Raw genomic sequence first — 22,161 nt, 5'->3', positions numbered from 1 at the left:
ATAAAAGTTATATCAACTGTGAAGGAAGAAATAAAACTTTGTCTTTGTTCACAAATGATGTGATTGTCTATGTAGAAAATCTTAAGGAATCAAGAAAAGCCTAGAAATAATCTGTTTATAGCAAGGTTGTAAGATACAAGGTTAATATGCAAAAGCAATTGCTTTGCTGTATGCCAGCAATGAAATATTGGAGTGAACAAAATTAAAATTATAATACAATTTACATTAACACCAAAAGAAGGAATTATTTATATATAAACCTAACAAAATATGTATACAATCTACATGAGGAAAACTATAAAACTCTGGCGAAAGAAATAAAAGAATTGAGAAATATTCCATGTTCATGGGTAGGTAGACTCAAAATTGTTAAGATGTCATTTCTTCCCAAATTGATTTGTAGATTCAATTAAGTCACAATAAAAATCCCAGTGAATATTGGAAAACTGATATTGTGAATATCGACAAACATATCAACAAACTGACTTTAAGTTTTTATGAAAAAATAAAAGACTCAAAATAGCCAAGACAATATTAAAGGAGAAAAATAAAGTCCGAAAACAGACACTGCTGGACTTCAAGACTAAAAAACTATGGCAATCAACACAATCAGCACAGTGTATATTGGTAAAAGAACAGACAAATAGATTGATGGGACAGAACAAATAGCCCAGAAATAGGCCCACAAAATATAGTCAATGTCTTTGACAGAAGAGCAAAAGCAATTGAATGGAGAAAGAATAGTCTTATCAACAAGTGGTACTAAATCAAGTGGACACCAACAAGCAAAAACAATAATTTTTAAAAAGAGAATCTAGACTCAGACCCTGCATTCTTCTCAAAAAATTAACTCAAAGTGGATCATAGGCATAATTTAAACTTAAAGCTATAAAAGTTCTAGAAGATAACATAACAGAAAATCTAGGTGGTCTTGGGTTTGGCAATGACTTTTTAGATGCAACACCAAAGGCACAATCTCACATGATTGCAGTCAAATGTTGGCTTGAGCTGTAGTTATCTAAGGCAACCAACTTCTGGATGGCCAGGTTGGCTCACCTCGATGGCTGGCAGTTGATGCTAGCTCTTAGCTGGGAGTCCAGCTTGGGCTGTTGACTGGTCTGCCTATATGTATCCTTTGCCACATGATGGTGTCAGTTAGAGTACTTACAGGGCACCAGCTTCCCCGGAGCTAGTGTTCCTAGAGGAGCAGGTGGGAGCTGCATGGCCTTTCCTGCCTTGTTGGCCTAGGAAGTCACACAGCATCACTTCCCCTGCAGTCTGTTGCCTACAAGTGACTCACAGAGCCGAATGCACAGACCGCCCAGCCTAGGCCTCCTTATTCTCTCTTCTGTCCTTCTAAAATGTGTCTTCCTTTCCACTCCATCTCTGTTGGTCTATTTCCTTTCTATCTTTCAAGGTCTGCCTCAGTACCACCGGCCAAAGCCTTTCTGATCCCATCAGCCAGCTACCAGAGCCAGTACCTGTGTGGTTGAGTTGAGAAAGACATCAGTTTAAATCCCAGGTCTCCTATTTAAGAGCTACCCAACCTTGGGAAAGTTATTAATTCCTTTATGTGAAAAGCAAGAGCAATGTCCGGACCTGCCTACCTTACAGGGTTGTTGTAAATGTTGAATGACAAAACAGTAGAGAACATTTCCTATAACACATAGGAAATAGACAATGTTAGCTATTCTTGTTACCCTACCTTCTTTCCCCAAAGCCCATAGCAAATACTTGTACCTTGTTTGTGTCTATCAAATTTGGCCCTTGTGATAATAAGTCATGGGCTTATTTTCTAGGGGCAACCTATCCCAGGATATATCTGTATTTTGAATATCAACTCAGAGCCCCTTTGATTTCTTAGGCCTCAATAAGCAAAACACATCAAGAAACTTACCATCTTAACTCTATTATTCCTTGTAACATTTTCTTTTCATGATTCTTCTTGCAGAAATTAGAAAAGAAAAATCTGAGAAGACTTCTTCAGTTCTGAAAGATAAAGGTAATAGAGTCAATGTAACATAACACTAGAAATTTATTAGCAAAAATAATTGAATGGGCCCATAGTGCATTAGTCATCATCTTTGCAGATGTGGGGGCCAAAATTCCATACGTCACCCCTCTATATTTGAAATTTTGTATTTATTTATCTGTCCCGCAAATACTTTCCTATAGTTCACCATGACTTAAAGTGCTCTGATTATAATTTCAAAAACTAAGAAAAAAAGAGAGAGAGAGAAAGGATTTTTCTTAAAGAATAAAAAGGTTTAACAAAAAAGTTAGAAGGGAAGTAAAGAATGCAGAAGAAAGGACTTACCTTTATGCACTCTGGTTCTCTCTGTCCACTCATAAAATATATATTTAGTGCACAATCCTTCCAAGCACTTGCTAACCATTGGAGAAGAAAAGTTTACAAAGCTAGCAATAGGGAGGAAAATTGGGGAATTGGAGTTGTAAGTTGTGCTATTTTCAAAGTCTCTCTTAGTCATGTTCTGTCTGCTTTAGTCTTGTCAGGCTCCTTATTGCTACAAAAAGGCATGATGTTCTCATTTAAATTTTGCGATTTTCTCTTCTGAATGGACTGACTCTCCTCACTGTCCATCTAAATCTCGGGCCACTTTCTAAGAATAATGTCCATAAAAACCATCAAGTTCTGAATTCATACACTGATGTAAAATCTTACCTATTTATCTATTTAGTTCATTGAAATCCCACTTATTTAAGCATCAAGACCTATGTTAGTCATCTTATTTTTTATGTGAACTAATCAGTACCACATTCAATAATTATTTTTTGTAAATCTAATACACAAAAATCAGAATACATATTCCCTAGATACTGGAATTATAAGAAAAACATAGTCTGTGTCATTTTGATATTTATAATGACATAATTCATTAAAATTATAAGGATCATAGAGGAGAGATGCAATGTGCTATAAAAGAGTGTAATCAAGATTCTAATTAGGTCTGGGGACTCGGAAAAGGCTTTCCTGAAGGAGTTATATTAAAGTCAAGTGAGGAGGATGAGGAGTTAGCCAGGCAAAAAAAATGGGAATTCTTTGGGAAAAGGACAGAAGCTGCTTTTTGCCAGGCATGGTAAACCTACTTTATACATTTTGTTTCAGCAAGTTGTGCTGGATATTTCAAATTTTATAAATGTGGAAGCTGGGGCATAGATCAAGTAAGTTACTCAGTGACACTGTGAAGTGAGAGGCAAAGGCAAGAATGAAAGTCAAGTCTGTTGGATTTTAAAGTCCATCTTTTCATTTTCACACGGATACTCCTTGCTCCCTAGAATAGGGTTCTTGTACTTTTATTCTTCAAAGAACCTTTGCTTTGAATGTAGAACTCATTACGTAACTTTGAAAATCTATTTGATATAGACACATTGGCTATGCAGCATGAAAAAATAGCCTTGGTCCTTTTGCTATTGGGGTGACCCCCGTTAATCGCCACAGAGAAGTTTGGTTTATTTTTCTGCAGTGGTTACCTGTACTTTGTAAGAGACTCTTCATCCTTCACTCTCATTTTATCTGACAATTAACAAAAACATTGTCCTTGATTGTGTGAGAACTAAAGGTGTCATTGAAACATACTACCAGAAAAATCCATTTCTATCTATCTATCTATCTATCTATCTATCTATCTATCTATCTATCTATCTATTGTTTTCAAATATAAACTTCCCCTCTTTCCACTATAGTATAAAATATATTTTCTTTCACCTGCACTTACGTAACAAGAATATTTGGATCACATATTACTATTCAATATAAAAGCATCTAAAAAGAAGTTGGGGCATAAATTCAAAACTACCTTTCAGGCAACAATGATTATCAAAAATCTAAATTGCTACTTAAAGTCTCCACTTGTGCCAAAGCCTAAACTAGTTGGAAATGGTAGTCGTAAAACTCTGTCCTGGAAAACATTATTTGAGGAATTTAAATCCCCACTGAGCACTTCACTAAGTAGGCTTTCATAATTTCTATTCTTGTTGTTATGTTGTTAGTGAACATGGGTAAATGTAGGTAACTTCTTAGTGAACACTTTTTTCCTCTCAATGTTGAATCCTCTACTATTTGCAAGTTTTCTCCACAGTCACTAGAAAATAATGTATACAAATGTTTACTGCGTGTGATTATTGATTTAGAGCACCTTTGTTTTATTCAAACTAAGCTGGATGTTATTTTAGAATAAATTTACTTCCTGTTTCCTATATTTTCTAAACATCATTTATCATTAAAATTTTTTATTGCAGAATCACCTATCAGATTTCAGGGACTTTAAAAACCTCTGCAGTGTTTGTTTCTGAAGCAGCCTTTGAAGTCTGCTGCTGAGCTGTGGCAGAATCAGAATGCAGCAATTCCATTCACTAAAAAGCCACTTACTGCATTGGAGTCATTATATATTGGGAGTTATTTATATTATGCAGCTGAGTTGTTGCCTACGTTTGCCAGTCTCTCAGAGATTCCACTTTGTGCCCACATTGAAGCAATGCTCCAATTCTGCATAAAACCAGGATTATTACACAAAAATCATTTGGAACCAAATTTACCAGTACCTGGGATGTGTAACCATGAGTAAATTAGGCATTTAAAGAAACATCATTAGGTTTGTGTCTAATATGATGCAGAGAAGGTCTAGGAATGATTGTTTGAGAGAAAAAAAGCAAGAGAAAGACGTCCTGCTGGCTTTTGCTGCTGGTTCAGCTACTGACTTTCCTGGGTGAGGGGACACATGTAAGTCCTCTCAACACATCTACAAGGGCAGAGCCCTGTTTAGGTGGCTGTGACCACTCAGAAACCAGACAATCCTGCTAGTCACCCCTGCTATTGGTTATGTTCCTTCTGGTATCCACACCTATACTATAGCACCACTTGCTTCTTGCAGCTGGTCTGACTTATCAGAGGATCCTAGAATCATCCATTGTCCCAGGAACTGCAACACGAACCCAAAAAAGGCATCAAAGAGATGAATTAAATTCCTTCTTTATTACTAATACAATAGTAACAACACTTAGGTTCCTCTGGTGTTGGATTCGTATGACAGACACTGGAACTATTGTCTAGTCTTGTGACACAGGCCTGTGTCTATCTGGATCTGATGCCAGTGGATGCTCAGCAATGCTTATCTCCTGTGACATTCTGATGCTCAAGACCATGCACCTGATGATCCCCAACTTCTAATTGTCATCAATCAGATGCCTTTTCTTGGCCATTTCTACTAATCAAACAAAAACTAGGGCTAAGGATGGGCTAAGTTGTCTGAGGACTTTGAAACTGATCCCCAACAATCTATACCTCACCCTAGTTCATTATTCCCTGAGTCTCTGGGGGCAGTGTAGGGAAATGGAAAAGCTGAAACCCTCTTTTTATTCCTTTGTGAGCACTTCTCTATCACAACCTCCTTGCCCAGATTATTTGAGAGTTGCACTTTATATCACGGCACATTTAAATATGTTCCAGCCCAGCTGATGTGGCTCAGTGGATTGAGTGTCACCCTATGGACCAAAAGGTCCCGGGTTTGACTCCCCATCAGGGCACATGCCTGGGTTTCAGGCTGGATCCCCAGTGGAAGGCATGCAGGAGGCAGCCGATCCATGTCTCTCTCTCATCGATGTCTCTCTCTCTCTCTCTCTCTCTCTCTCTCTCTCTCTCTCATCAATAAAATTTTTTTAAAAAATAATAAATATGTTCCAAATCCTGATAATCAAGATTCATAAGACTTCCTGTAGGCTCTTAGACAAATGCAAAGAAATTATCATATTTGTAAAAGCAACACATGCAAAAATATGTTCGCCAAAACTTATTTCCTAACAAACAAGACAGATGAATTTTTAAAAGTGCTTTAAAATGACTCAAACCAATGATGTATCCATTAGATTTTCTAATACAGAAGTGCAGAATTTTTATGTAACATTCTCTCCACAGTTTTTGTCAGATTTGATATCCACTCACTTGCTTGGCTAATTAGAGACTGCTCAGATCTGCCTGTGGACATGCTAAATCAGGTCAAAACCCTTGAAGTCAAAAAGGAGACTGAGAGAGAAGGAGCTACAGGAAGGTGAATGCAGGAGATGGCCCAGCCTGGGAGCAGATGCCATCTTCCTATTAGCAAATGTGGAAATAAAAGTCACTTCTATTTTCTGAGAACTTTTGCCAAGCTTAAGGTGATGGATGACCTTCAAATACCTGTAAAAGTACAGCTGTTATTTTACCCCTTCCTTCTTTCTCCAGAAAATCAAATCTTCTTGGGGTTTCCTCTTCATAAGTCTTGTATTTTATAACTGTGTTCAACTCACAACAACATACAAGTCTTGTATCTTATAACTGTGTTCATCTCACAACACAAACACTCACTCAATTATATAAACACTAGAGGCCTGGTGCACGGATTCGTGCACTGGGAGGGTCCCTTGGCCTGGCCTGTGCTCTCTCACAATTTGGGACCCCTCTGGGGATGTCAGACTGGGGCTTTCACCCAATCCCCGCAGGCCAGGCCAAGGGACCCCACCAGTGCACGAATCCGTGCACTGAGCCTCTAGTATGCATATAAGATCTTTGGTTAATCTCTTCCCACCTCCCCCCGCCCCCCCTCCCCGCCCCACCACTTCCCTCTGAGATTCAGTCTGTTCCATGTTTCCATGCCTGTGCATTGAGAATCTGCCCCCTGGTGGTCAGTGCACATCATAGCTACCGGTCAAATGATCAAACAGTCACCTAGGCTTTTATAGAGAGAGAGATGCTTAATATTGAATCCTGAAGTTTCAGGGATTGCCCTCTCTCACCCCACTGGGAATCTGTCCCAACCACCACTTCTCATTTCTCAATACATTAATTCTTTTGGTTTAGAAGTTAATGAAGCTTCTTTTTGTGTTAATCCAATCCATAGCTCTTGATTTCATCTTTGTATGCTAAAATATAGGGGGAAAACAGCCTTATTTATACTTTGCACAATAAATAGCAACACAAACATTTATTTTCCATCAAAGCCATTTTTAAAAATTCAACAAACAAGGATACTTAAGGCTGTAGTTTATCTGCCAAGAAAATCTTGCTTTGAGGGACACAGCCCTTTCAATACAACCCCCAAATTCATTCTTGACACCATCCAAGGTCACCTGTACTCAATTAATTCGAAGTGATTGAGTGGCATATCCATTCAGGTGCCACCACCCTATTCCAGAATTCCCACCCAAAACCATAGGTGAGAATGGAAGAAAGGGCTGAAGGTATTGATTTTTTCTTCCTTTCTTTCCCACTGTATTAAAAGCTACTTTTGTTAATAAAATGGATACTGAGAAGAGGCAAAAACTGGGCTAATGTTTTTCTATAGGTTGTTGAGGATGGATAATGTTCCTTAAGATATTGCCCACATATATGTCTGGAACCCATAATATGATCAGAATTACATTGTTTTTTAACATGGTAGAATAAATGAAGCTTTATTTACTTTAATCAAGGACCACATTGTTAAGATGTTGAAAGTTTATAGAATAAATTATTTCATATTTTATTTTAGTCTTATTCTTGAAATTTATTTGACTTGAGTCTGATGAGTGAAACACCACATTTACATGATATATGCAGGGTTTTTCATTTGATTGTTTATTTTAACAAAAAACACAAACAAACATAGCCTGATAAAAGTATACTAATTGAGTGCTAATTATAACAGATAGAGGAGATTTTGGATGCTGAAGTTATGCGTTTTTAAAAATTATAGATGAAATAACTTCTAATCCATCCAAATGCCTACACTCTTAATGAACAAATAGATTGTAACTCATTCAAAATTTTACACTTATTTTAAATAAAAATAATCAAGGAGTGGCTTGTTGTACTCTATACTATTGTATCTTTGTGTCTGTATGATTAAAATCATTTTTTAAAGAAAACATTATATTATTGCCATACAGTTCCCTTTAATGATAGCTCACAGAATTCATCATATATGTGTCCTCAATTACTTTTTATCTTGGCTGAAAATAAGTGCTCAATGTTTCTTTCCAGAGCCTATTAAGGGGAAAGAAGTGAAGTTGGCAGCTTCCTCAAAGGAAAAAGGTAATATTGTATAATGAAATGTGAAAACACATTGATCTGCCCACTGAATATTCAGTTACTTACAACAAAGTAATATATCATTTATTTTTAATGTTCTCAAACTATAACATTCATATGCCTGTGTATGTTTCTGAGTGAAGAACAACAGACTTACTTCCTATCATAGAATTCTAAACTGTACTACGAAATAACAAAGGAAAGAGTAACAATGTCAGAAATATTGAAAAGCTTTTAAAAATGCATATGCCCTTCTGATTTTATCACTCTCTGGTGGGAAGTCAACATTTTATAATCCCAAGGTGACTCTTATTAGGAATAGCCATGGAAACCAAGGGTTTAATATAAAAAGTGATACTTAAAATTTCTCAGTGATATCTTGCCATTCTTTAAGTTCAAATAGAGAAAAGTCATAAATCTTATGGCTAGGAAAAACTTAGGGATAAACTGTGGTCCAATATTCTCATCTTATAAATACATAAAATGAATAGGAAAGAAGCTTTTAAAGTTATTTTATTTTCCAGCAGCGGCAACATTAGAATTCTGATCTCCTAAATCAAGCACTGCGCTCTTGAATCTTATTGCATCCCTTGTCTCCCCATTATACTAGTCTCTGAGTAATGTGGATCTGATATGCCATACATCAAGTTATGTCCCCTACAACATAAGTAAATATGCTAAGTTCAATGTCATACAATTGCTTTCAACTTAATGCCAGTGCATCCTGTGGGCATTGTATCATACTCAGAACTGTCTAAGTTTCCTTGTCCAAGAGAACATATTCGTGAACCAATGAAACCATAAAATGCACCACATTGAATGTCAGAAATAGAGCCTGTTTCTACATTTACTCTAAAGAGAAATCTGCATGAGTTACTGTTGCTTCGCAAGCCTGGCTGGGAGCTTCCTGGACCAGATATGAAATTGGCCCTCTGTCACTGGAGGGCCTGGGAGACTGAAGAAAGGCAGACCACTCTAGATCAGTAGGTGGCAGGTTTAGTAAGGAAGAGAACTCACTAAAAAGGCTTGTCTTGGCTGGCCACAGAACGAGTAGATTTCCCCACCAGCCTGCCAGAATATGAAAAGTCCGTATAGAGGCCTTAACTGGGTTCAGTCATGTATACAAGAAGCCTTAACTGGGTTCAGTCACATGCACAGCAGGCCTTCGTAAGCTTTAATCAGAAACCCGGCTCAGAATGTGCCCTCACTACATCATTATTCTAAGGCTGAGTCCTTGGACAGCCTCTAGCTGTGGGGAGGCGAGTGGGGGGCACATTCCTAAACACTGGAGAGAAAATGGGGCGCTTCCAGTTGTCCTGGGGGAGCTCAAGGGTCAAACCAGTGGTAACATCTTGATGACATTTCCCTACACAATGAACGGGGACTCAGTGGTAAAAATTGCAACTTATTGGCATTGTTTTATTAGACTTCTGGTACACCTGTATGAACATGTTGGAGTTTCAAGAGATAGGAAGGAAATGAGAAAGCTGACAGGGAATCAGCCAGAGAAATGAAGGTTGTACAGAGAGTCCCCTTTAGTTCATGTAGCAATGTATAAAAGCCCTACCCTGAAGTCAGATTTTCCAAACTTTGCAGTTAATTTTGAGTTAAACAAAAGTGCCACTTAATGAAGCACAGAGCACAACATGAATTTTTTTTCTCAGCCCACATATGTGCTTGAATTTTTAAAAAGCAACATGCACTCCAAACATATTAAAACATTTTTTTATTTTTTATACTATCAACATTATTATTGATAGTATTACAGATGTCTCCTGTTCACATCTCCCATTTGCACTTATATTTTATTTTAGAAATGTTTTATATTTAAAACTTTACTTTTATAATCACCAATGATAGTTTTTTGTTTGTTGTTGTTTTTTGGTGCTATGGGCAATTTTATATTATCCTGTTATGTGAATTAGGATGTTTTGCCTTACAAAGGGATTATTACATGTTATATTAAATGTCCAATACATAGAGAAATGTTGCTATATTATTCAAAGAATTAATTAATGGTGAAAACTACACATTAATTTATTTTGAAGAAACTCTAAATTACTTTAATAGGATCTAATTGTTGATTGGAATGGATGTTTACATAACAATCTAAATTGAAATCATTTGATGCCATTAACTAATTTAATCACACTGTGATGTTATAATTCCTTTGCCAATCTAAGACAGAAGTATAAAATATAAGGAACAGATAGGAATATTATAAACATCCACATTTTTCATTAAAGAGGTTTAGTTAAAAAAAAATCCCCAGCAGAAATGCATATGAACTACATATATAAATGAAAAATAATTCAAGTTTCCATTAAAAACACTTGGTGTTCATTTTACTCTTTGATCATTAAAATATCAAACTAAGATTTCCCTCTCTCTTCTTTTATCTTTCTGTTATTGCACAACAGATGGTAAGTCTAGTATCAGTCAGTTCATGGTCACAGATAATGGTGGTGGGGAAGGGAGCACTTTGAAAGATATATTTTTAACAGTTATGTTTTATTTCACTGCTAGGGGCCCGGTGCACGAAATTCGTGCACTGGGTGTGGGGGGGGGGGGAGGGGGGGAGTGTCCCTCAGCCCAGCCTGCCCCCTCTCACATACTGGGAGCCCTCAGGCGTTGACCCCCATCACCCTCCAATCGCAGGATCGGCCCCTTGCCCAGGCCTGACGCCTCCGCCAGAGGTGTCAGGCTTGGACAGGGGACTCCCATCTCCCCCCCGATCACTGGCTCTGAGCCCCGCCCAGGCCTGATGCCTCGGCCAGAGGAGTTGACCCTCATCACCCTCCAATCACCAATCACCGGATCGGCCCCTTGACCAGGCCTGAGGCCTCCGGCAGAGGTGTCAGGCCTGGGCAGGGGACCCCCAGCTCCCCGTGGTTGCAGGCTCCACCCCTGCCCAGGCCTAACGCCTCTGGCTGAGGCGTCCGGCACGGGCAGCGGGGACCCACAGCTGCAGCGGCCCCGCAATCGTGGGCTCCGCTTTAGGCCCAGGCAAGGGACCCCTAGCTCCTGGGACTGCCAGCTTCGACCGTGTCCAGCTCCCATCGCTGGCTCCACCCCTACTTCCTGCTATCACTGGCCAGGGCGGCAAAGGCGCCTGATTCTCCGATCATGGCTGGGGGGCAGGGCAAAGGCGGCCCCAGGGCCGCCTTTGCCCTGCCCCCCAGCTCTTAGCTCCCCCCTGGGTTTCTGATCACTGTCAGTGGCAGGGGGCTTCTTCCTGCTTTCCCTTTCGCCTCCCTGCATTGTGCCTACATATGCAAATTAACCGCCATCTTGTTGGCAGTTAACTGCCAAACTTAGTTTGCAGTTAACTGTCAATCATAGTTGGCAGTTAATTTGCATATAGCCCTGATTAGCCAATGAAAAGGGTATCGTCGTATGCCAATTACCATTTTTCTCTTTTATTAGTGTAGATTACATAATTTTTACATTATTGTACCATTCTCTCCCTAATTTTTAATGAAAATTATATGTGGACAAGGGTTTGTATAAAATTTCAATTAATTGCAACAACCAGAACTATTATTTTTAATTTTGTCCTATTATTTTCTTAGAAATTGAGGCTTCAAATGATTGAATAAAAATATGTAGTCTTTTTATTTTTACAATTTAAAGTGACAGTGACCTCTTTTAGTAATGTGCCTTAAAATTTTATTAATTGAATCTCATCATTTTTCCCCCAAACAAGCAAGCCAAATTCAGGTCTGTGACACTAAATAAGAATTATAGTACTTGGTTATTCTGACAAAAAAGTGTAATCATAATATGACTTTCACTTTCACCTGTCAGAGATATTGTCCCATTAGGCTTCCTTTTCTTTAAGGGGGTCAATGTCATAATATACATTAGAACAGTCAGAATACAAACAGATCATATTAGAAAACAAAAAGATACAAAAGACATCCAAATAAAAAAGCAGGAAGTAAAATTATCCCTGTTTGTAAATGACATTACCTCACATGTAAAAAACCCTAATGACTCCACACAAAAAAAAATTGTTAGAATTAATAAATGAATTCAGTAAAGTTTATTGATACAAAATCAACATACAAAAATCAGTTGAATTTCTAAACACTAACAATGAACAATCTGGAAAGAAAATTAAAACAATTTTATTTACAATAGCATCATAAATAATGAAATACTTAGGGATAAACTTAACTAAGGATACAAAATACTAGTAAATTGAAAATTACAAAACATTGATGAAGTAAATTAAAGAAGACACAGATACATAGAAAGACATCCTATGTTAATGGATCGGAAAACTTAATATTGTTAAAATGTCCATACCACTCTAAGTGATTTACATTTTCAATATATTCCCTATAAAAATTCCAATGGCGGTTTTTGCAGAAAGAGATAAGACAATAATAAAATTCATAATTAACTACAAAGAACCCCAAAAAGCCAAAACAATACTGGAAAAAAGAAGAAAAAACGTGGAAGAGTCATACTTGCTGATTTCAAAGCATAGTATATGCTACAGTAGTAACTAAAACAGTATGGTACTGGCATGAAGACAGACGCTAGACAAATGGAACAGAATAGAGAGCCCAGAAATAAGCCCGCACATATATGGCTGACTGACTGTTTACATGGATACCAATACATAATGGATAAGGCCTAGTTTCTTTAACAAATGAGATAGGGAGAACTGGATGTCTACATGCAACAGAATAAAATTGGATCCCTATTGTGCACTGTACACAAAACATAACTCAGTAGCTTAAACATAAGACCTGAAACTGTAAAACTCCCAGAGAAAACATAGGAGAACATCTTCATGACATTGATATCAGCAATGATGTCTTGAATGTAACACCAAAAGTGTAGGTAACAAAAAGAAAACTAGACTTATGAGGCAACATGAACCTGAAAAGCCTCTGCACAGCAAAGTAAACAATCAACAGAGCAACCTATGCAGGAGGCAGCCGATCAATGATGCTCTCTCATCATTGATGTTTCTATCTCTTTCTCCCTTCCCTTCCTCTTCGGCATGCCCCCCTATGAGGATTGAGCCTGCAACCCCAGGCATATGTCCTGACTGGGAATCGAACTGTGACCTTCTGGTTTATAGGTCAATGTTCAACCACAGGGCCACACCAGTTGAGCAAAGATAAATTAAAAAAGAAAGTAGTGGTGCTTGCCAAGTGCCAGGAGAGGGGTAAATGGAGCTGTTCAATTGATAGAAAGGTCCTATTATTCAAGATGAAGTTATAAAGATTTGTTGTATATGATTGTGCTTACAGATACAAATAATATACATCTAAACATTTTTATGAGAGTGGATCTCGTATTTTTTCACCACATTAAAAAATGATCTGCTTAATCAGTCTTTTCACTTAAAAAAAACCCTTAAATTTATCCATTTTGTATGAAATTGTGGGTTCAAATATCTATAGTGCATTGAATAAAAGTAGACACATATTCCAATTTATGTTCTTAAATCTGGTTATACACTAAAATCTCACATTGAGTTAAAATAAAAAATTTTAGTCAGGTCCCATGACCAAAAACATCTCATTCAGTAATGATGTGGTAGGGAAAGAAATGGCTTTCCACAGTCTCATTTGGCAGGAAAAATAGAACTATATATTCACGCTTTGATGCCTCATCTTTTCTCCAAATCCTTAGAATGAAAGATAAAATATAGATGGATACATTAAAAAGACATAGGCCGTGCAAACAAAGGGAACATACATATGTGTGTGTGTATGAAAAGCAGAAAGCAATTAGTCAGAATAAAGCTGCATGGAGGCTGGGCTTTAAGTGTTTAAGCAGCAGAGCTTATGAGGAGTTTAGTTAAGACAATAACGCACATTCCAATAAGCAGAGATTTTTAAGCAAGTCTCAATGCAATTAATCACGCACTGAAGTGGAGCTCCCGTTCAAGAAAAGACACTAAAAAAGAGTAACTGCCGGCAGTTCTCTGGGCTACAGAGAACTGGGAAACTGCATACACAAGGAGAATTGGAGCAGATAGGCTCAACTGCTCATCGGGGACCCGAGAGAAGTCCCTGCTGGGTGGGTGGGTGACTTGTTCAGGAAGGGCCCCCCTTACACTGGGGAGACATGTTGAGTGACCAAAGTAAAAACTGGACTAGAGGTCAAGAGGGAGAAGGGGGTCAATCGAGTAAAGGAACAACACAATCATAATTCGAAGAAAAGAAAGCACGAAAAGAAAAAGCAACAGCCATGGTAATACAACCCACAGGTTAAAATACAACCCCAAATTCTAAATCGTATGAGAAAAATTGATGTCTGAACTTAACCAATGTTCCTATGCTGCTATAACTAGTGGTTGTAAATATTCTGGTGTCCAATGGTTGACATGAACACCATCAGGTTTTGGTTTCTAAAACATTTCAGTTTTAATGTTATGTGGTGTTCTAATTTTCTAAACTAATATTACAGAGATTTATTTTGTCTTTTGTAACTGAGAATTCTCATAATCAAATCCAATTAATTTATATATATTTATCCACCATTCTGAATATTTTACATTTTCCTAATAACATGGAAAATCACATATACCATCTTTGCTTATGACATTGCCATCCTCTAAGAAATATTCAGATTTGCCACAACATTGTTTTTAAAATATAATACTTTATCTAGAATACTTGATTTAAGAATCAACATTAGTTTTTTTTTAATTTTGTGTAATTTTTCTGGAGTTTTTTTGTGTGTGCCCTGTTTCTAATTATTTGACATGATTTCATTCTGCTTTGAGGTGTTTTAAGGAGAAAATATTGTGACTATCATGTTAACAATGAAGAAATTGATGCACAAAGATGAAATGATTATCCAAGGTTTCTATGCTTGATTAGATACTTAGTATCAGATTTAAAAGTACCAAAAAGTAATCTTATTTTCCTTTTTTCTTTAGGACTGGAATATATTAACAAAACTTACCCTAACATCAAAGGATTTTTTTCATAATAATTTTATTATATTGGGTAGGAATGAAGGAAAGTTACAGATAATTTGTCGAGGAAAAAGATTAGTATTCAAAAGCATACAATGTTTGTACGTGCCTTTACAAATCCATGGTTACTTATTTCCTGAAAGAATTGTTTAAGTGAAAATTATATCAGTAACAGCAGCCCTTTCATTCTAAGCAGCAACTTACAGCCTAAAACTTTTTTTTGTGTCCATCATGCCAAAATGCAAAGTTGACAGTATATAAAGGGGTTGTGTGTTGGTAAGAAAAGTAGTTAAGCTTGCCAGAATTTTCTCTATAATTACTAGCTTTACAAAAGTAATGTACCCAAGCATTGAGGATTTTTATTTCCTTTCTCAAAAAAATGTACAATGATAATATATGCACAACTATATGTATTTGAAATATATGGAGGGTGATAAATACAAAGCCCCAATCTTCCTCCCTTGGCATCCTTTCCATTTAAGCTCTCATTTAAAAAAGACAGAGTAGAGTGAGGAAATGAGTCACTGGCTCCCTGGATGTTCACTTTCCTTGTCACTCCAAGCTACCTTGTGCAGCTGTTCTCATATGCTTCCCTTCTTGCAGGGACTTTTTTTAAAATGTTGTTTTAAAAAAAAAAAAAAAAAGCCTTTCTATTGTTCCTATTCATTTAAAAAATGTAAATGTATTATTTGTCATATAAAATCATGTATTATTTTTACACCTTTGAACCAGATGTAGGATTATCTTTACTTAAACCTATGATCCTTTATTGATTTAATTGATTATTTTCACTTTAAGTTAAAGAAAATGAATGAATGCAGGGAAAGGAGTAAGAATCTGGTTAAAGAGTGCCTCTCCCTTGATAAGGGGAAAAAACAAAGAAAGTGTGCTTACTAACCTTGGCCAATGATTTTTGCACAGCTTTCTGAACCCGTTGAATGGTTTAAAGGCAACTGGCTCATTACCCGAAATATGTCCAACCAGCTCTCTTACCATCTTCCAACAACATCACAGACCTTGTTCTGACTGACAATTCTTTGTGCGACCTAGAATATGTTCAGCCTCCTCCAATTATTTCTTACTTATTTCAATGGGTGCTCTTCGCGTTGGGTGCTTCAGGGAAGGGGAGGATAATGAGACACATAGCGATTGATAAAAGAAAGAGTAGATAGAGGCTAGTGACACTATCAGATCCATGGTACCGTGTTTAGCATATGCAAAAGACGAAGGATCACGAAAATAAAATGATGGCAGAACGGGGCAGGGAAAATGTATGTCTGCATTTATTCTGTGCTGCAAAGAGAGAATGCCCTCTGGCTCACTTGGTGTTTTTATTGTCCACTCAGCAGACTTTCTTTGGGAGCCTCAAACTCCTTCGGGAATCTCGCCAAGCAGAATCAGGACGTAGGCACAAAGCACCAAGTCACAAATGAAGCACTTGCATTACACACCAAAGGCATTTTAGAACTACAGCTATAGAAGCTTCTAGAGCATAATTATTTTTCCTTGTTGATCTAATGGGAATCAGAGGTGAAGAGAAAGAGACAGACGCAGACACAGAACACACGTGTGGGGAGTGTTTGCTCATGTGCATATGTGTTATGGAAAAAGCACTGAGCTCAGAAGCTAGAGACTCTAGCTTTCGCTTTAAAATAACCAGCACAAACTAGTTAATTCACCCAGCTACTCTGGATATTTGTATCTGAAGTTATATTGATAGTCCCACCAATAAATATAAAAATCTGAAGATGATGTACAGCAATGTCGAATGTCTGGTGGGTAGGTTCTAATGCACTTTTCCATCTGCATAAGCTTTTACTCTTAATGGAACAGGGATTTCACCTGGTATTTTGGTCTAAACCACCTAAACATGAAGCTTATAAATTTGATTTTCCTGGCATTTTGAAACCACAATTTAAATTGTTTTGTGTCAATAACGAGTTTAAGTGTTGGCATGATATTCTGTGGATACTTTAGGTACCAAGACTCCAAAGGTAAACAAGACAAAATCCTATTTTCCCAAATCTCCCAGGACTTGGAAAAAGAGCTGGGAAAGAGGAATGCGATGCAGCCCCCCACACTGCTTTAGACCAGGCATACCGGATTTTTATCCAATAAGTGGATAGCTATTATTTATATATCAGTACATGAATGTTCAGAAATTACTTGTGAAATTATTTAATCTAATATTAACCACAGATACACTAGATAGTCATCATTTTTCCCATGTCATAAAGTGGAAAATTGAAATTTAGAGTTTCAAATGCCTCACATTAGAACATCTGGCTTAATAAATAAAGGAAATAAAATTTGAACTGAGGGCTATTTTGTTGGGTTGGTTTGTGTCTGCTTTTCTCCAACTGCAGTGCAAATACAAAGAAACAAACAACACACCTCCTTAATTTGGATGAGGTTGCTTAATTACATAAAAACACCATCAGCCTGTTCCTTTAGTATGCATGGAAGGATCCCTCAATTTATAAATAAAGATGAGACTGATTTAGAAACTCAAGTAGGAAAAAGGGGAGCATAGAGAATGCATGAAGTTTTAAAAACACATGGACACGGTTTAAAAAGGAAAGGAATATTAAATAGTCCTCTCTGACTCAAGCACAAGCATGCTGAAGTTTGGGCCGGCCTGTTGTACTTGATAACAGAGTGTTGATGACATTGAACTATCATTAATGAAGCACCCTCCCGAGGCTCATCAGCAATTTACTTTTCAGATAAAAGTCAACAGCGCAGAAAAGTCAGTTCTGCATATGAAATGTCAGGGCACATGCACAGGCTGCGGGCTCGATCCCCAGTGTGGGGCGTTCAGGAGGCACCCGATCAATGATTCTCTCTCATCATTGATGTTTCTACTCTCTTTCCCTCTCCCTTCCTCTCTGAAATCAATGAAAATATATTTTTAAAGATAAATAAAATAATACAATAAAAACAAAAGAGGTGTATGTGCCAGGGAGTATTGAAGTGCAATAATAGCACTAATGCCACTTCTGCAGGGTGCACATTGAAGTATTAAAGGAAGTAGGGTATGAATGGCTATGTAATTCTCTATTACATAAAATTCTGCGGTTAAACTAATTACAGAGTTGTGTGTGTTTTTTTTGTAACTCCAGAAAATGAGACTCTATTCGGCTAAAACCCAAATCCCTGATACACAGTTATACTCAATAAATATCCCAACCACGAGGTCAGTTTTTCTGCTATTTGAAGGGGAGAAATATTATAACATGCCAGAACACTTCCATTAATCAAAACATTTTTTGTCAAAATAGAATTATAAGGCACAGGCAAGTTGTGAAATAAGAGGAAGGATTAGAAAACATGGAAATATAGCCAGCTATCACATTGGTTGGGATGGAGTCATGAGCATTATCTGGATATATTATAAAAGTATGCACTTAACCTATACTGAAATTAAGTTAAATTGCAGAATTTCTAGAAAAAATCATTCTTAGAACAATAAAAGTACTTCATTTTATTGATATTTATATCATTATATTCAATGTAAGCCAATTTAATTTATTTTATAAAATTAATAATAACAGAAATATTAATAGAAACAATTATATCAGTTTAAAATTATAAAATAAACCACCAGGTGGAGCTCCATGAATTGAGTGCATGCAGTTGAAAATAGAAAATTGATTAAATTAAGAAAAGTTACACTTTTTTCCTGCATAGTTTTTATTAGTTTTCTTAATTGAAATACTTAGATAACTTATGAATCATAAGGAACAGACTCTTATTAAAGACAAGATGCCAAATTACTTGATTAGTATGAAACTTTTGGGAAACTCTATTTTAAAATCAAAGTTCTTTTGCTTAAGTTACTTTATAATTTACTAATAATTCATGTTCCATTCTATATTGATGGAACTATGTAATTGAAATTTAGGACAGATGAGAAAAATCTATAAAATCTACTTATTAAACTACTTAGTACTATTTTTATAGAATGCTTATTTTTTTCCTTGTTTATTTGTATGTGTGTATGTATGTTATATTTTATCCTAGAACCTGAAACCAAAAAAGATGAAAAGCCGTCAAAAGCAGGTAAGGACACTTTGTAAGCTTCACAAGGTTAGGAACAAGGCTGGTTTTATAATCAGGTCAGGGCTGGGTAAAGCTTTGATAAGCCTAAAACATTGGAAAAATACTGGTGTACCCTTGTATATATTTTAAATTTAATCAGCAATAAGCTGCCATGTAGGCTAAAATTAAAATATATGCTGTTTTCTGCTGATAGATTGTGGGTAAGTTTATCAATGTGCTGGTACTTTGAGCATATGCGGTTCTTTATTTATCTACTGGGGATAATGTAAATTTCAGAGGCTCTAGCCAGATCATGGCAAATGCCTAAAACTTAGGATTGATCAAACCCCTGTATTCAACTATTTTTTACCACAAAAACAGTAGTTTCCCATTGTTTAACCTAAAAGATTCAAACATTTCTTTTCCATTAATTAAGTACACAGATTTTTTGGAAAGGTAATAACTTGCCTATTGTTCATTCCTTTGAAAATTGGAATACTTTTTTAACAATTTTCTAATAACAGGCTTTGTGAGGAAGTCAAAGAGATTAGCTGGGTACTCTGAAGACAGGTGTTAAAAGTTAGAAGAAGAAACATCATAAAAATAGGAAAATGCAGAAAAAGACTAAAAATATTATGAAAATGTTTAATTAATTGAAATCTTTCTAGGGTTAACCCTATCCCAAATATTTTATATCTTTACTAGAGGCCCAGCACATGAAATCATGCACGGGTAGGGTCCCTAGGCCCAGCCTGTGATCAGGGCCATCTTCCACCCGTTCGCCAGTCCCCTGTCTGCCCTGCCGCCACCCACCCTGGTTCCCCCCCGTGGTTCCTGGTTGGCCATCCAGCAATCGGAGCCTGTGGACTGGGGGGAGGGACCGAGAGGTGGTCAATGCACCTCATAGTGACTGGTCGATCAGTCATTCCAGTCGTTACACCATTATGGTCGTTGGTCTTTTATTATATAGGATAAAGATACTTATGTGTCTATATCTATATATGTAAGAGAAAGTTATATCTCTATCTTCCTATACAGTAAAAGTGATATTACATACATGTAGACATTCTTAATATTGGTCTTAAAATATTTGCATATACTCATTTCCACAAATTTTAACCTATATTTAAGTGATTCTTATTTCACCTTTCCATGTATATGTTAAATATTAACCCAGATTATTACCATCACTTCTCTTCAAGGTACTGCCAACATACCAAAGGAATTGTTTGTGTTTTTTTATTTTAGTAAATAATCATTTTAAATGACTTTACATCATCTGAAAGCATGCATTTTATGAAAAATAAATGGGAAAATCAGCAATTTTAAACTGTAAAATAATGCATGATAGAGAGAAAATGACATATTGAGGCTTTACATCAAAAGTTATAATTGAGTTTTAGATATATCTGCAGAAATGGGAAAACTACAGAAAAACTTGCTCCATCCTTGGCAGTCTTACTGAGCTCAGTAAAAGTTTGCTGATCAGATAAAAAGTGTGTTATATTGCTCCTTACAGCAAGCATATCATTGTGTATGCTTTATTTTACCGCTGGTATACAATGGAAAAAGTGATACATGTGCTGTAAATTTCCTATTATTAGTTTACATTAAATATTTATGTATATTTTGAGATTATAATTATCTTTAACTTCCTCGGAGAAAAGTCAGCATTAATAAAATATTTGATTACAAGATATAATCAATCAACAATTTATTGAAAACATATATTATGCTAATATCACTGCTATATGTCTAGAATTGTGCTTAGTATTACAAAATTTACAAACAAGTTATAAGGGATTGTTTCCAAACAAGAGAGTATAATCAAGGACATAGACATGAACTACTAAAAGATGTCTGCAAGATAATTCATTATATTAGAACTCTAGAGAGGAGCCATTTCTATAGTCTGTGGCAATCAGTGAAAACTTCAAGGAGATGAAGGATTTAAGGAATATGTAAGAGCAACTCAGTCAGGGAGATCATTATAAAGAGTGATGGAAGCAGTGCTAGCTTTAGACTAGAAAGACATTCATTTGACTCCCCTTGCTATATGTAGGAATGTGACTTTCCTTAAATTACTAACATTTCTGAATTTCAGGTTTCTTATTTATTGAATGAAGATCATCATATTCATCAGGTGGGGTTGTTACAAGAAATAGAGTTGATATCTGCCATTTGGTTCAATTCAGTAAATGTGGAAACAATGAGGAAGTGAATTCTGTTTACTTTCAAGATTATTCATAGTCATAACTAATAATCAATGTGGGATTATTAGGAATTGAGTGTTTAACAATGACAAAGCCTAGCAAGTCATGAAAAATGCTATTATCAATTTGTTATATCTTCTTTCAGTAATATAAAACATACTTCTTTCAGTAGTATGTTTTAAAAGCACCATCATACTCTCTTACTGTGCTATTACTGCTCTAGTAATTGTCACCCTGTTTCACAGGAAAAGAATAGACATTGATCGCATTAAATTGACACAACTCCAAGGTCTCAAGCATGAGAGAATGGAGTGGGTGATCAAATGTAGAAGTTGCAAAGGGAGCACCGGTAGCGTGGATGCTAATGGGGCATCCACATAGAGCTATTCTAGAGACACCTTGGAAATGAAGAACACTCCCTTGGAATACTCAGACGAGGTTTTGTATCTATGAGTTTAGAGGTTTTGGATAGAAACCAAGGACAAAACAAAAAAAGGAGGGTTTTTGTTTTGTTTTGTTTTTTAAAGAAAAGGAAACATGGAGGGGAAGAGAAGGAAATGAAGGGCAGCTTCTTGGGAAAGTTAAAGAACCGGTGAGGAGAAGGAAACTGTGTCACCTGGAAGATCAGGAAGTACAGTGTATCAGCATCCCAAAGCAGAACACTTTGGCGAAAAGGTGGAAAAGTCAGCAGTAGCAATGTCGCAGAAAGGCCAAGGGACATGGTGACGGAGAAAAAGCCATTATATTTGACAAAAATCTGTTTTTCTGTGACCTTTTGGGGAGCATTTCCAGTAGAGTGGAGGAAGTAGAAACCAGTTTATAGAAATTAACAAGAGAGTTTACTCATAATCAGCAGAAACTAATTTTTTCAGGGGTTTGTTCTTAAAGGAAGGCAA

The 22,161-nt window shown here is 36.6% G+C and overlaps 1 protein-coding gene across 14 annotated transcripts in view; it reads left to right on the top strand.

Annotated features, from left to right (window-relative positions):
- The window catches only part of TRDN (triadin), a 278,614-nt gene that overhangs the window by 212,853 nt on the left and 43,600 nt on the right, over nucleotides 1–22,161 (top strand). For 12 of the 14 annotated variants that reach the window (XR_009453395.1, XR_009453394.1, XM_059700238.1 and 9 more), the window contains 3 exons: nucleotides 1,952–2,002; nucleotides 8,015–8,065; nucleotides 19,035–19,073. Coding sequence is in view for 12 of the 14 variants with exons in the window: in XM_059700238.1 (XP_059556221.1) it covers nucleotides 1,952–2,002; nucleotides 8,015–8,065; nucleotides 19,035–19,073 (141 nt within the window). In the remaining 2 variants the exon portion in view is untranslated. The remainder of the gene's footprint in view (nucleotides 1–1,951; nucleotides 2,003–8,014; nucleotides 8,066–19,034; nucleotides 19,074–22,161) is intronic. The other 2 variants (XM_059700237.1, XM_059700236.1) reach the window with 2 other exon arrangements.

Source organism: Myotis daubentonii, chromosome 6, assembly GCF_963259705.1.
Source record: "Myotis daubentonii chromosome 6, mMyoDau2.1, whole genome shotgun sequence".
NCBI lineage: Eukaryota > Metazoa > Chordata > Mammalia > Chiroptera > Vespertilionidae > Myotis > Myotis daubentonii.
The sequence above is the reverse complement of the archived record's forward strand: the minus strand, read 5'-3'. Positions and strand labels throughout refer to the sequence as shown.